This window comes from Aspergillus homomorphus (assembly GCF_003184865.1).
Source record: "Aspergillus homomorphus CBS 101889 unplaced genomic scaffold BO97scaffold_26, whole genome shotgun sequence".
NCBI classification, from domain to species: Eukaryota; Fungi; Ascomycota; class Eurotiomycetes; order Eurotiales; family Aspergillaceae; genus Aspergillus; species Aspergillus homomorphus.
The window spans coordinates 110,990-125,543 of NW_020291912.1; the positions used below are offsets into that span (position 1 = coordinate 110,990).

Sequence of the window (14,554 nt, forward strand, 5' to 3'; positions counted from 1 at the left end):
TTTGCCATACCAACTACTACAGTCGAGAGAGAACCAAAACCAGATGAAACAGTCCAGTCCATTGATTTTGCCGTTCTACTATCTATGATATATTCGATCGGAAACAAGTCATCCTCAAAATGGTGATATATTTAGTCTATCAACGACAGTGACGTTCCAGCAATTGTTACCCCATCGGGTGCGATTTTTATACAATGAGGTATGGGGTGCAAGCATGTATGGCTGAATCGCAATGTGTGTTTTTTTAAAAAGCGAGAAACGTGTATGGGGTTGGTGATACGGAAGCTATGCAGTCACAAAACATGAAACAGTAATGCGCGAGAATATGTACAGTACAGACAACAGGGATATCCCAATATATGTGGAAAATCAAGAGGTATGGACAGGTTGAGAAGTGTGCATCGAGCTAGGGGAAAAGGGGGTATGGGCTCGACTTGGCAGCGGTAAGGAATAAGAGGAAGTAGCAGTCAATCAGACATTGTTGCCACCGTCTTGACCTCGGAAGTAGCTGGATTGGAGAAACTCGTCTCGCATCACCAGACTCACGTCCGAGTTACGGTATTGCCGTAGGTCCTCGCGCTGAAGCCCCCGCAGCTGCTCCCGACCAGCAGTAGAAAGCGAGTGCGAGCGAGAGCGATGCCCGCTCCGATTGAGCACGGGGGAGCGCCGGCCGGTCGGGGAAAGGTGACCGGTGGACGACTTGTTACCCGTGAGACCGGAGAAAGAGAGGGTTTGGCGGGGCGCAAAGACAGGCAGAGAGGCATTGCTCGGGAGAGGAAGGAACGAGCTGGCGTCGGTGGAAGCATTGCTGAAGCTGGAGCGGATTGACGAAGGGCGCTGGTTGGCATTGAGCATAGGGAAGTTGGAAACAGAGCTGTAGAAGCTTGACACGCCCGAAGCGGCTGAGGAGCGCCAGGAGTTGACAGCACTGCGTGGGATGGTGATCACTTCTTCATCAATGGTCATAGTCTGCTGTAGAGCGGTGGCAACATCGGCGGGCTCGCTGAGAGCGGCGTTAGGGCGATTGGCCATGATCTTAGCAGACTTTCCAATCCAGAGCATCTGCTCGTGCTCGCGAAGGTATCGATCACCGCTGAACGACTTCTGCACGATCTTGCGGGTCATCATACCCAACTTGCGGCGGTGCTCACTCTTTTCATACATGCGACGCGTGATCTTGGCAACGTCCTCGGGAGTAGGCGAAGATGTCAGGACTGGAGCTGGCTCGGTGTCGTCAGCATACTGACTCCATTCTCCAAGAAGTCCAAGCATCGTGATCTGCGCTCGAGCGAGTGCCAAGGCATCGTTGGGAGCAACCACAGCGCTGAAGCGGGAGAAGTCATCAGGATCACTCAACACACGAAGGGACGCTCCGACATCGGTACAGACAACAGGCGCACCAGTAAGCGCAGCTTCTCCCAGCGCCAGTGGTAGACCTTCAGACAGAGACGAGTTCAGGAAGAGCCAAGTGTTTTCCAGCACCTTCATTGGGTCAGCACTACCACGCAGAGTGACTCTGCCACGGAGACCCTTGGAAGCAATGATTTCTTGACATTCTGTGGAGTATGTTGGGGCCTTGTCGATGGCTCCGTAAATGTCAAGATGGTAGTCATCGAATTTCCATTGGTTGATGATGATATCGGCGGCAAGAAGCGCTGTCTTGATGTCCTTGGCATACCAAACGTGCGACAGCATGGTGACTGTAGGGCGCTGCGATTTGATCTCCTTCACAGGAGCGAACTTCTGCATGTCGGTGATACCATTGACGACGGGATCGACCTTGCGACGGAAGACATTGCGGTGTTCAATGGTGCCTTGACAGGTGCCAATCTCAACTTCCCAGCCTGGGTTGAAGAAGTCGGCACATGGCAGGATGATATCGGCATGGTGCAGCGTGAGAACAGACGTGACTCGCATCAAGCCCAAGAGACAATTGCGAACAAAAGGTGAAAGCTTGCAGAGGGCAGAGGAGAGACAGAGGTTCGTCTCACGCCAGCTGATGGCATGATCCCAAATTTGCAATGTACAGTTTCTCTTGATCTTGCACACGACTCCGTAGGACGCACTCACGCTGTGATGTGATGCCTGGAACACGTTGGGGATCTTCTCGGGAATCGGGATGGAGAAGATAAACAGATACCGATACCAGAGTTCCAGAGCTATGTCAAGAGACGCTAAGGTGGGAAGCTCAGTTTCGTACCATTCAGACGAAGGGGTAGCGTTGGGCATCTCCTGAGTAAGCCAGAGATCGCGCCAACTTTCCTTGACAATCTCACTGTTCCAGATCTGAGTCCAATGGCGCGAGTCCTGGAAGTAGGTGTTGAGGTTCACCAAGGCTCTAGTTGCCTGCTGGATATCAGCCTTGGACAGGCGAACAGCGCGGGCGCCTTTCACCAAGGCTGTCAGGATTGGGATGAAGTTCATCTTGATATCCATCTCGCTGGCGGAAGTAACGTTCTCTACTTCGGAATCAAGCTTGTTCTTGAATAGACCATGCGTGGGTGTGAGGAAATCGAGACCCCAGAGAGGAACCACTTTGAGAGACAGAATGTTCTGCTCTGTCTGATGCTTAGGAACACCGAAGTCGTTCGCAGCCTCACAGATCATGTGCCATTTGATGGTTCGCAGAGAGTTGATCATATCACGGCGGCATGCAGAAACACCACCTCCTTCGTTTGGCCAGGTACCGGTATCAGCAGCCATGACGTGCAGTGACTTCTCGGTATCAGAGCCGAAGTCCTTGGATCTTGTGTTGACAACAGCATCACCACCTGGCCCAAAATTGAACAAGTCACTAATCTTGACGGCTAGTGGAGTCCAGCTGGAAATGTTGTCATCCAGATCGGCACTGGCCGTGATGGTATCGGCACGTAAATCCAGGTACTTCTTGGCCGCGGCAAGATTGCCGCGATCTCTACTGCGCCAGTAGGGTGTAAGTGTCTTGTCTCTTCTCAGAAGTCGTTCGTCCATCCACCGGACAATAATGCCATCGAAGTCCACACGGTCCTTCCAAGCCTTCCAGATCAACGAACGTGCACGAGAGGTAGACACAGGGAAGCGTTTTGTTGTCAAGCCGAAGAACCGGGTGAAGATACTTGAGCTAAGGCTGTCGCAATACAAGAGAGGGTTGTCATGCACAAAGCTCGTGTAGCGAGGCTTCGCAAGAACAGCGAGGTAATCGTGCTCGATCATTGGCGGGGTCTGTATCTTTTGTCCATTGAGAGTGGTGAAGATCGTGGGATGGAACTTGTGATCGTATAGCCAGCGAGACTCATAGACGTCTGCGCCTTGAACGAAAGACGCTTCTGTCACCTTGGAATGGGGTATCCAGCGATCGACCTTCTGGGGATGACGAAGAGGAGGTGCGCACCAAGAGACAGTGCATGTGATGTGCGAGAGAGCAAACTCGGCTCGAAGTAGCTCGTCTCCAAACCGAGGGTTCTTGCGGTAGTGATACTTGAAGCGAATGAGGTTACCATCCTTCATGTAAGATCCTGCTTCGATGAGACCCTTCTTGTTATACTGCACGCTCTGTAGGTGATTTTCTCCGCGAACACAACGTCGGCCCATCGGAATTTTGGCGGAAGAAAGCTTAGACAATGAGAAACCCTTCTTGGATGGGGCACGATAATCATAATGGTACTCGTTGATCACCTTTCCACCCTTAAACTCCTGTCTCACCATAAGCAACATGTCCTTGGAGTAGACGCAGACATAGCTGAGACTTTTCGTTCCTTCCGGCTCTGTCTTGTGCTGTCCCGCATAGTAGTAGATCTTGAAACCCCCATCGGCTTCATCGTGCTTGAAAGCAGAGAATGTTCCATCCAGACTCTGAATCACAAAACGGCTCTTCTTGATACTGATAGTCATTCCCTTGGTTTCATTCCAGAGCTGCTTCACATTGCTGCGGCCGTAGAATAAGAAGAACGAGAGACCCAGGTTCTGCACGATCCTAGAATATGACCAAAGCGAGCTCAATGCCAGGGTGACCGGCACACGGATGATAGCGTGACGATGACTCATGACATGATCGAACTCCCGTTGAAATTCAGGTTCAGCGATAAGAGCAACGACGATGAACTTGATAGTGGCTGCTAGCGAGTAATAAAACGAGTACCAAGTCTTTGTAAAGAGATGAACAATTGCGGGAAGCTTCTTGGACACATAAGGAATGTAGTCCGGTGTCTCTGGGTCCTGGAATACAACGGCTTCACCCGTGCCGTAGTGTGCATAATCGAGGATGCTGACAGCTGTAGCAGCCCCAAGATTGCAGCGCGCTACGTGAACGTCAAGATCGTTCGTGTCGAACCGACAAAGGCGTTCCTCGAGCCATTTCCGGTCCTCACTTGACAGCTGCCCGGGTTGACCAAGGCAGCGGTTCAAGAGAGAGTTCCTGATATCTTTGGGTAACTTCTCCCAGTGGGCATCACATTCAAATCCGAGGCACAAATGTTTGAGTAGTTCCTTCTTAGCCCAGCGAATCACAGCTGAGGTGTTAGGTTCTGCTCGCAGTTGGCGAGCCATGGTTTCAGTCACACCCGCCGTGACAAGAGACTCGGACAGGATAGCATACTCGTGGGGGACGTGCAGCATGGACTCCGCGACAGCGTGGAGCAATGTCTCGGCAATGACCTGACAATTGGCACTGACATCGATGCGCTGGTCCAATCCACGTCCAACACCAATGGCAATACTTAGGTGTGTCGTTGTGCTGCAGCTGAGTGCGTGGATACCAGGGCCAAGTGACCCCAAAGGGACAAGCTCCACAGTAATGTCTCCCTTTCCCCACGCTCCGAGGGCCAGATTGATAAGCTCCTCTGCCCTAGGAAAAGCTTCCTCGATTCTGACCTCCTTTCTGCGAGAAAGCAGAATTTCCTTGACTTCGACACCAGGGTGGTTTTGTGGACCCAGCTTCAAGCGTGCGTCCGAAGGTATTTGCGCGATTCTTTCGTAGAAGGTTTGCAATTCTTGCTGAGACCACTCGGGGTCGGCCCATGGAGCCGTGTACGCATGGAACGTCTTGCCGAGTTCGACAGGCGAGTCGACCTTCTTAGGCATGCCCATCTTGGCAGAGAAAAGGGAGAGGAAAGCGACAATCCAAGTGGCCGAGCCAAGCCCAATGACCTGAGAGTAGAGAAAACCCGGCAAGTGAACCCTGAGGGCGATACCAACGGTCAAGCCGACACCACATCCGATGAGAAGGGTCTTGAAGGCGTGAGGACCAGAGAAAATCTTGGTATATTGGTACCAGAGCAACCCAGTGTAAGCCAGAACATAGGCACAGAACATGATCATAGCTTCGATGGTAGACTGGAAGGTCCATAGTAGAGCTGTAGCAAGAGCAAGACTCCACACATGCCACATGAGGAACTTGAACAGGGTTTTCCAATAGATCTTCCTCTTAAAGCGCACGTCCCGTTTTTGTGCCACGCGGATATCCTTTGACATATGGACGGCTACAGCTGAGTGCTGACCAACGAGGTCGTGCAGCTCTTGAGCCTTGGTGTCAATGAGAACAGCTCCAATAAGATAATATGCTAGGCCGAATCCTACAGCCATTCTCTGGGAATCCGTAACGGCAGCGGACAACAAACCGACGCCGTGGCCACCAGACAAAAGCTGCACCCACTTATCCAGGAGAGCCACGATGAAATAGAGGACACCGCAGCCAATTTCTCTGCTAGATTGCCGCCACTGGATGAAAGCATTGTGCAACCGAATTCCCTTCTGGGAGTTTCTGAGCACATCCAGACCGACTTTGGTTTGAATGTTCCAAGAAGAGCTGAAAGGAATCGGCCTGGGCACATCCGCATATCTGCAGTACCAGTCCAGGAGGAAGTTGGTGGCATCCCAGTCCCTAGCTAGCTCAAGAACCAGTTTATCTGTTGTGGGTTTGGTATAGAAGCGGCGGTTTTTTTCCGCCATGACGTCCCTTAGGAGTGCCTCTCTGGACAGCTTCAAAACAGCGGGATCGCTGAGGTTTCCGAAGACCTTCTCATCGTTATTGCCATAGGTGGCAATGTACCATTTGCGAATTTCTGTGTCATCAGTCCTTCTCAAGCTTTGGTACCAAGTGACCCACTTGGAAGCAATGGATCGTAGACCAAAGAGTAGGACAATGATGAAGACATAGATCACTGCGAGGTAGATGGCTGAATCGTGACCCGTGAAAGTTGTAACGATAGGCGAGATGAACAGGATGGGAACACACGCAAAGATGATTTTGCGGCCTGATAGGAAAGTCGACCCAGGATAGCTGAAGCTGGCGAGGGAAGCGAAGGAGGAAAAGTAGATGGTCAATGCAATCAAATACAAGTAAAAGATGATTCCCGCCCGTGCGCTCTCCGTGGCAGAGATGGCAATAAACCCGATGAGACCTCCGGCAACTGTGAAGGCGATTCCCGCAATCAGTCGGATGAGAACAAACATGTTAGCGGCAGCGAATGCCATTGAGATCAGATAATAGGGACCTCCACAAGCGATCCAAGTTCCAATAGCACCAGACAGCAGAAGCGAGATCATCAAGGCGATGGTAGCGCTCTGCTGCTCGTCATAAGTCATGAAAGCAGAGAGGTACAGCCCGCGTCCGATGATAGTGAGCAAGATGATATCAATCAGCGCAGGGAAAGCAAAGACACTGAGGAACGTGAAACGCTGGTAGCCACGCATGGGCTTGACCTTGTGAGCTGGGTTGACATCGATTTGTGCGCCAGCGTACGACGTAGCCATATCAGGAGCACCATTGATCCAACTGGGCAGTTTCTCGTTTGTGTAACTCTTGCGGAAACGATTTGACAGCAGCTTTCCGAAAGCACTGGGAACCAGGTCAAAGTAGGCCTCGCAACGAGATCCAAGGGCAAAGGATTCGGCGAAAGCAGCGGCTTGGTCGGACTGATTGTTGAAGAGCGGGTTTCGGTCGGTGACTTCTGTATAGATTTCATCCAAGGCACCCTTCCTTGCTGCGCAGAACAGAGAGAGAACCATCATGTCCGTGTGAGCATCAATAGAGGAGCCTTGAACGAGCTGGCACAGTGCCTGGGAAATTTGAGCAAGATCTTGCTCTCTTCGTTCTCGCAGAATGTTAGTGAAGACAGATTCAGCCTCGTTGAACAACTCGAGACAGAGAGCAGCCGAGGGGAATCGACAGCCCTGCTCTTTATACCAGGTGAGACGGGTATCGACCACCATTTCAGGAGTAGCCGATCCCTCAAGGTAAGCAGTAGTATTTAACTCCTTGAGTTGGGTCAGGGAAGGCATGTCGATGAGTTGCCTGCGGATATAAGCGCAAATCTCTTCAGACATCTTACTCGCAGCGTCAGTCAGAGACAGATGCTGCAACAAAAGGAGACGCTCTTCTGGACTCAAGGCGTCAATATCCTGTACGATGCGACGGGGTAGACCGACGCCCTCGACCAGGTCCTTTGACCATTCTGCTAGAGCGGTTTCTGCCTCGAAGCAGATATGGCGCGGAAACCCTTTTGCCGATAGAAACGTGTGTAGGACGGTACCCATTAGCCCATGAGCATTCTTGGACAAGAAGATATCGATACCATCCGCATCCATCTGATACACGCCCCAGAATCGGACTTCGGTACTCTTGCGAAGACCCGAGTCTAATCCGAGATACACTCGCAATTGGTCGGTGGAGGCGAATGTCGCAAGTTGCTTGATCGCTGCTGCGAGCTGTTCAGATGGGCTCCAGTCACAGGAGGTCAAATTGTCATGGAACTGCCTAAGAAGAACTCCCATGCTTTGAAGTTTCGCTGTAGGAACGGGGTGGAGCAGGTTATGCGACTTCAGTCGTTGCTGAGATTGCAGAATCTCAGCGAAAGCCAAGGGTGTGGTCTCAGATCCTAGAGGAAAGCATCCTAGCTCCTTGAACTCAGCGCCAGCCATGGAGATTGACAACGGGCTACCTTGGGACTTGACTTGCGCAACCCACTCTGGAGGTTCGCAGAGAGAGCGTGCCGACTTGGCGCTAAGTTGTGACTGGTATTCTGACGATGCAAGAAGTCTCTTCAAGGTAGGGAAAAACGAAACTAAAGAAGCCCAGGAGTTATTGGGAATAGATTCGCGCTCGATGTGGAGATTTGTGCGCCAGCGGTCATGGGCCTTCATGATTTCAGCGTCTTTCAACCATCCAAAAGAGGAAAGAGGCTCCAAGATCTTGACATTGAGAGCAGCGTTCTCGAGCGCAGATGTGCGGCCTATCCACGGAATTGCACTGTAGAAGTTGCACCACTGCATCGATCTTTGGATAACGGCATTGGAGAGAATGGCATTGTCGTCAATGGTCTCCCAAGCTATAACCAAAAAATCACGCATACAAGCCTCGGAGACGAATGCTTTGATAGTTGGGTGTAGATTGTCGAGTTGGAAGTAGTCACGCTTCTGGCCGTCAGGAAGAATGCTCGCATTCTTGATGACAAGTCCTGAGATAGCAGCAGTCTGCAGAACATCACGGTCTTGGAGGAATTTTGGCGGGGCTGTCTCCAGATATACGGCCAGGCCAAGATTGTTGATTGCCTCGGCCAATTTCACTAGTACTGTGGGCGTGAACTTGTCTTCCCAGTTCGCAAGCAGAATCCCACTAAAAACCGTTTGGTGAAAGCTTGAAGCCAAGACATTACCGATCTTTTCGATGGCAGTTGACGTAGTCTCTTGGTTAAGCAGCAGCGTGAGGTCAAGTCTACCGATGAACTGCTTGCCTTGCATCTGCGAGATTCCAGATATTACACCAGGTTTCGAGGGGTCCACAATAGCAAGGTCCCAGCGATCGAGCATTCGACGGTGAGTCTTAGTAAGCGGACTGGGGAAAGACCCCAGATAGACGCCCACAGAAGACGGCTTCTGTTTGCTTTGATGCGCAGTGGTCAGGGTAAGCGGTTGGTTGGAAAGCTTGTCCAGCTGCTGGGCTATATTGGCCGGTACCGCCTCTTTGCGGGGCCGCGACTAGAGACTGTGTTAGATCAGAGCTCTTCGTGGATGATGCGAGCTTGCGAATCAGTCCTACCTTATACCATTTGATGAATCTGTTGGAGCCGGAGTATGTGAGATAGAGACATCCACAGGTCACACTTGCCAGCAAGATGCCAATCAAGACCTATGATAAATCAGTGAGAAATATCCCCAAGCTTTACCGAGAATCCGGTGCACACAGTTTACATACAAACTGCCACCAGTGGTTCTTCATCCCAGCCCACCCGACGGGTGAGACGTTGAGGATCTCTGCCATCTCGATTAAAGATTAAGGCGTCCGCAATAAGTGCGTGGTAACGAGGGACATGTATGATGAACAGAGTAGAGCAGCGAGCGGATGCGATTACTATTAAGAATATAGATTCGTATATTCGGCGGAGGAGAACGTCATGCACTAAGTCATGGTTGAATGTCTCTGTGTTTGTGGCGTGGGAGCACCCAGTCTCGACCAGGGAAGAAGCGAAGGAATAAGAGACGGTTACTTTTGTAAATATAAACGAATGGCAAGAACTTATGAGTAAGAAAAGAGGTCTGAAAGAGTCGAACAAACGGTGGCCAAAAGGCTAAAAAAGCAAAATGCGAGGAGAAAATGCGAGCAGGAAAAATAAGAATAAATGAAAGCCCAGGTATAGAGGCGGGAAAAGATCTGAGAAGCGTGATCGAGCAGCCGACAGCCAGCCTCTCCTGTATGTCTGACTCGATGACTGAGCAGGAGGCAGGATGTTAGGTCAGCCGCTGCACGATGTCAGTTCCAGATATTTTTACTCGAATTAGTCTGATTAGAGGATTGTGTTGGTGGTATCTGATCGGGGGCCACCTTGGTCTGATGCAATCAGGACCGGTGGCGCCCAACGCAGCTTCGGCCTCAAGGATGACCGAAATAGCAAAGCGTGTTTAAAGTCTCTTGATTTAGTTCGGCGCTAAAAGATTAGGTCTGTTTGAGGGTGAAAGCGACAGCTCCGTATCGAGTAAGAGACGAGATGGTCTCGGAGTGATTGCCATGCCATGCCATGGGGATGGCGATGGGGTCTACCCGATAGCGTGGCACCCATCAGCTCTTTCGTCTGATCCAAACCAAAATTGAAGAGTCGAGAGGCAAATGGAACGGTACCATCAATGGCAGAGATTGACTACTCTCTCTGTCTTTCTACCAGAGTGGGGAGATGGGGGGGGGGAAGGAGGGGAACGCGCAGCACAAGCACACACACACAGAGGTCGTTGTTGATGCATCCATGATGGCCATGGCGATTGTTGCACCACTGGGGGCCGGTACTGACAGTGCGGTGGAGATTTGTCGCATATTCCATTGGTCCATTGAGAAATTTTCAAAGTCTGCCAGCCAGTGTTCTTCCTTGCGTTCGAAGTAGTGGTGGGTATTGCAGAGACAACCAGCCGGTTTGTCTACTGTACAGTAGACTGAAGGGGGAAAAGATACTGGATGAACCAAAAAAGCAAAAGTGGAAAAGAAGGCGGGAAAAAAAAAAAAAAAAAAGAAAAGGACTGGATGATTTTGGTGGAGAATATCGGGAGATGATGCGGCTACTCGAACAGGGTTAGTGCGGTATCAGTACCTTCAATAAGTAACGTACATAACAGCCTTGTATTGGGATGCTACCACAAATACGGTACTGTCATCAGCATACTTTTACAAAAATACTCCACTGTCACAGAGTCTCGTATTACGAGACTCTCCTCTCGTATCAGCTGTTCCTTTCCCCCTCCCTCACCCACTGAACAGTCTTTCTCATCATCGACTCTCGGTTAGTCGATCTCATACTACTATAGTATGTCGGCTCATGGAAAGGTCCTTTATCATCTTCCCCACACCAGCAACCCAAATCTTCATGGTCTCCATTCCTTTGGTCCCCTCCTACCCCCCCCCCTCCTCTTCCTTCCTTAGCTTCCAGGCTCTGAAGATTCTCTCTATTTTGGGAGCCTGATGGCGAATTGATGCTAACTGGTGCTTTAGCGTTCCTCAGTATGGGCTAAATAGGGAAATCTACCTCCGGCGCCGAGCCTCTTGTTTGACGGCCAGACTCTTTCACTATGAGGCCCATGACTCTTCAGGGTGGGCTCGTCTATTTTTTCCTCGTCTCTCTTCGTCAGTTGCTCTGTGACTTGGTGTTGGATGGAGCTTGCTAAGCGAATGGTATTGGCAAGGTCAGGTACCCCCCATCCATCTCGGAAAAAGTTTCAGGGCAATTTCCACCACGCATGCCATGGCCAACTTGGTGACCCAGATACGATGAACCCACAAGTCAGAATTGATTCATCGCCTCTGGCTCGAGTCGGGACCCCTCCCATCCAGGGACCTAACTCTGTGGAAAGCGGGGCTGCAAGTACCCATCGGAGACCAAAGTGTGCCATATCTGAGTGAATCGTGGAACCATCGGCTTCGGACTTAAGGGGTATGGCTCTGAAAGAGGCGTGAAACGATAGGCTATCAAGCTTTTTTCACGAGCTCTGGGGAGCAGGCACCCCGGGCAGCTAATATAAACACACAGGCAGGATGTGATTGTGCCCGCAGAACACAAACCGCGCTGATCTTTAGTCTACAGCTGACGACTCACCAGGGGTCCTGAAGTCCAGGTCCACCCAGTCACTCGCTATTATTCGCCTTCGTCGGGCTGCCATTCCTTTTTGTATTTGCGCAGGATCGGTTGATCAGACTACATTGCAATCATGATTCCGTCCTGGCTGGTCGATGTGGGTTGTTTTTTCGGATTTATAACCTGCCATACTCCCCCAGGTGTTTGGCCTGATCAGGGTGCGACGGTCATTTCATCCACTGCAGCTCCTTTGACAACTTCCGCCATTGGAGTTTCAGGAACGATTGTTCCTGGCACTACTTCAATTGTTCATTCGTTTACTACCACGGCTTCTCTCGCTTCGTCTGCTACCACTGCTGCACCCACTACTTTGGTCACTTCGTTCAGTTCGACCGATACAATCGTTGCTTCGCTTCCCTCGTCCTCTCTTTCCTCCTTCTCTTCTTCTTCTTCTTCTTCTTCTTCTTCCTCCGTCGTGTCAGTCGACGCATCCACCACCATGTCTCTCAGCTCGAGCATTGTGGCGGCTCCGTCTGCCTCGGCCTCCGTCTCCGCCTCTATCGCGGCAGTTAGTGCGGGGTCTGTCGCAGCCAATATCCTGGTTATCGCCCGAGACACTGCCTCGGCCAATGTTGCGTCCTCTGGACTTAACGCCTATGGCATTCCCTTCACCACCCTTCTGGTTCCGCAGTCGGGAACCAGCCTGCCCGCACTCAACACTACCACCGGAGGAAACTTCGGAGGTATTGTCGTTGCCAGCGAGGTCAGCTACGACTATGGCAGCGCGGGCTTCCAGAGTGCGTTGACTACCGACCAGTGGAACCAACTGTATGCCTACCAGTTGGCGTATGGTGTGCGCATGGTACAGTACGACGTCTACCCGGGGCCCAACTATGGTGCCAGTGCCGTTGGAGGCGGGTGCTGTGACACCGGTGTGGAACAATTGGTTTCGTTTTCCGATATCAGCGACTTTCCCACTTCGGGCCTGAAGACGGGTGCTGGTGTCAGCACCAGTGGTCTTTGGCACTACCCGGCCACCATCAGCGACACCGAAACGACCAAGCAGATTGCCTCGTTTGCCTCCAACTCAGTCGTGTCCAGTGACACGACTGCTGCAGTGATCAACAACTTCTCTGGCCGTGAACAAATGGCATTCTTCATTTCCTTCGATACGACCTGGAGTGCTACCTCCAACTACTTGCAGCACGCTTGGATTGCCTGGCTTACACGCGGTCTCTATGCTGGATACCGTCGTGTCAACTTGAACACTCAGATCGATGACATGTTCCTTGAGACGGACATCTACTATCCCAATGGAACCACCTTCCGTATTACCGCCTCGGACTTGGAGGGCATCACCAGCTGGGTGACCCAGATCAACGCCAAGATGAACGCTGGTAGCAACTACTATGTCGAGGTTGGTCACAACGGCAATGGCAACATCGAGGCTTCCGCCAACACTGGTGATGCCGGTTATGATGCCTGCAAAGGCGGTGGTATCGAATATGACTCCCCCCCTGACACTCCCTTGGAGTTTCAGAAGCCTCTGGGGACCGGTACCGATCTCTGGCCCTCCACCCCAACCAAGTATGACTGGACGAGCGCCTGCACTAAGCTTGATTCCCTTTTGAACTGGTGGACCACTTCTGCCAACTTGAATGCCTGGGGCCACATCTCCCACACTTTCACCCACGAGGAGCAGAACAACTCGACCTACTCTGATGTCTTCAAGGAGATCTCCTTCAACCAGGCCTGGCTCAAGCAGGTCGGCATTGATGCTGCCCAGCACTTCACCTCGAACGGTATCATCCCCCCAGCCATCACCGGACTGCACAACGGCGATGCTCTTCAGGCTTGGTGGGACAACGGCATCACCAACTGTGTCGGTGACAACACCCGCCCGGTGCTCCTCAACACTGAGAACGCGATGTGGCCGTACTTCACCACCATTGCCGCAAATGGCTTCGCCGGTATGCAGGTCAACCCGCGCTGGGCTACCCGTATCTACTACAACTGCGACACCCCGGCTTGCACTGTGCAGGAATGGATTGATACCTCTGCTGGTAGCGGCGACTTCAACACTCTGCTGGCAGTTGAGGAGGCGGACACCATGCGTCACCTGTTCGGTCTTTACCACGACCCCTACATGTTTCACCAGGCCAACCTTCGCAACGCGGACGTGACCGCCATCACTGTCAACGGCGTGACGGCGAAGTACTCCATCTTCCAGGCTTGGGTTGAGACCGTGGTGCAGGAATTCGTGCGCTTGGTCGACTGGCCCCTTGTTACTCTGAAGCACCAGGATGTGAGTCAAGCTCTTGCCCCATTGTTACTTTAGTACAACGACTAACTAGTTCCTCTAGATGTCTGCTGGCTTCCTCGCTCGTTACAACCGCGACAAGTGCGGCTACTCTATGAGTTACGCGATCTCGAACAAGAAGATCACGGCCGTGACCGTGTCCGCCTCCGGCAACACGTGCAGCGAGCCCATTCCCGTCACCTTCCCCGTTGCGCCCACCAGCACGCAGGGATTCACCACGGAGCAGCTGGGCAGCGACCCGCTGACTGTGTGGGTGAAGCTCTCGGGCTCGCCGGTGACCTTCACTCTCTCCACCCCGATGGCGCTGTAAAAAGCGCGAGCGGGATAGCATTCGCTCGTTTGTTTGACGGGATTCCGATCCTCTGGACATAATCTGTAATGTTATAATGGTCATGGATATACTAGTAGAATAGCTACAATACGATATTGAGTATCACTAGGATGAGATACGGTACGAATACGATCGCTAGTGTTTTTACCTATATACCCGCCTGAGAGTACCACCACCATAGCACCACCCACCGTACCTGGGACCTGTACCTGTACATGTAGAATCCAGCACCCAACGTCCACGACCACAACAGAAATCCTTGTTGACTCTCATCTCTTACGTATCCATGACGCTGTCGGTAGGAAGCGAACATGCGATCATCCAAAACCTATCCAACCAAACCGCACCAGCACATCCTCCCTCAAAACCACTTCG

General features: G+C 51.8%; 3 protein-coding genes across 3 annotated transcripts; 2 read left to right on the forward strand and 1 right to left on the reverse strand.

Annotated features, from left to right (window-relative positions):
- Positions 1-121: 121 nt before the first annotated feature.
- Positions 122-9,569, reverse strand: gtb3 (glycosyltransferase family 4 protein). The gene is made up of 3 exons (XM_025698445.1): positions 9,170-9,569; positions 9,014-9,103; positions 122-8,952 (listed from the first exon to the last, which is right to left on the reverse strand). The coding sequence occupies exons 1-3, from the start codon at positions 9,233-9,235 to the stop codon at positions 472-474; spliced, it is 8,637 nt and encodes a 2,878-aa protein (XP_025549981.1). The 5' UTR covers positions 9,236-9,569; the 3' UTR covers positions 122-471.
- Positions 9,570-10,747: 1,178 nt separating this feature from the next.
- Positions 10,748-11,509, forward strand: BO97DRAFT_114009 (uncharacterized protein). The gene is made up of 3 exons (XM_025689922.1): positions 10,748-10,783; positions 10,949-11,080; positions 11,145-11,509. The coding sequence occupies exons 2-3, from the start codon at positions 11,026-11,028 to the stop codon at positions 11,354-11,356; spliced, it is 267 nt and encodes an 88-aa protein (XP_025549982.1). The 5' UTR covers positions 10,748-10,783; positions 10,949-11,025; the 3' UTR covers positions 11,357-11,509.
- Positions 11,510-12,027: 518 nt separating this feature from the next.
- Positions 12,028-14,158, forward strand: agd3 (putative extracellular serine-rich protein; the record flags this gene model as incomplete). The annotated part of the gene is made up of 2 exons (XM_025697109.1): positions 12,028-13,833; positions 13,892-14,158. 2 exons carry the CDS (start codon positions 12,028-12,030, stop codon positions 14,156-14,158), a joined length of 2,073 nt encoding a protein of 690 aa, XP_025549983.1.
- Positions 14,159-14,554: the final 396 nt, after the last annotated feature.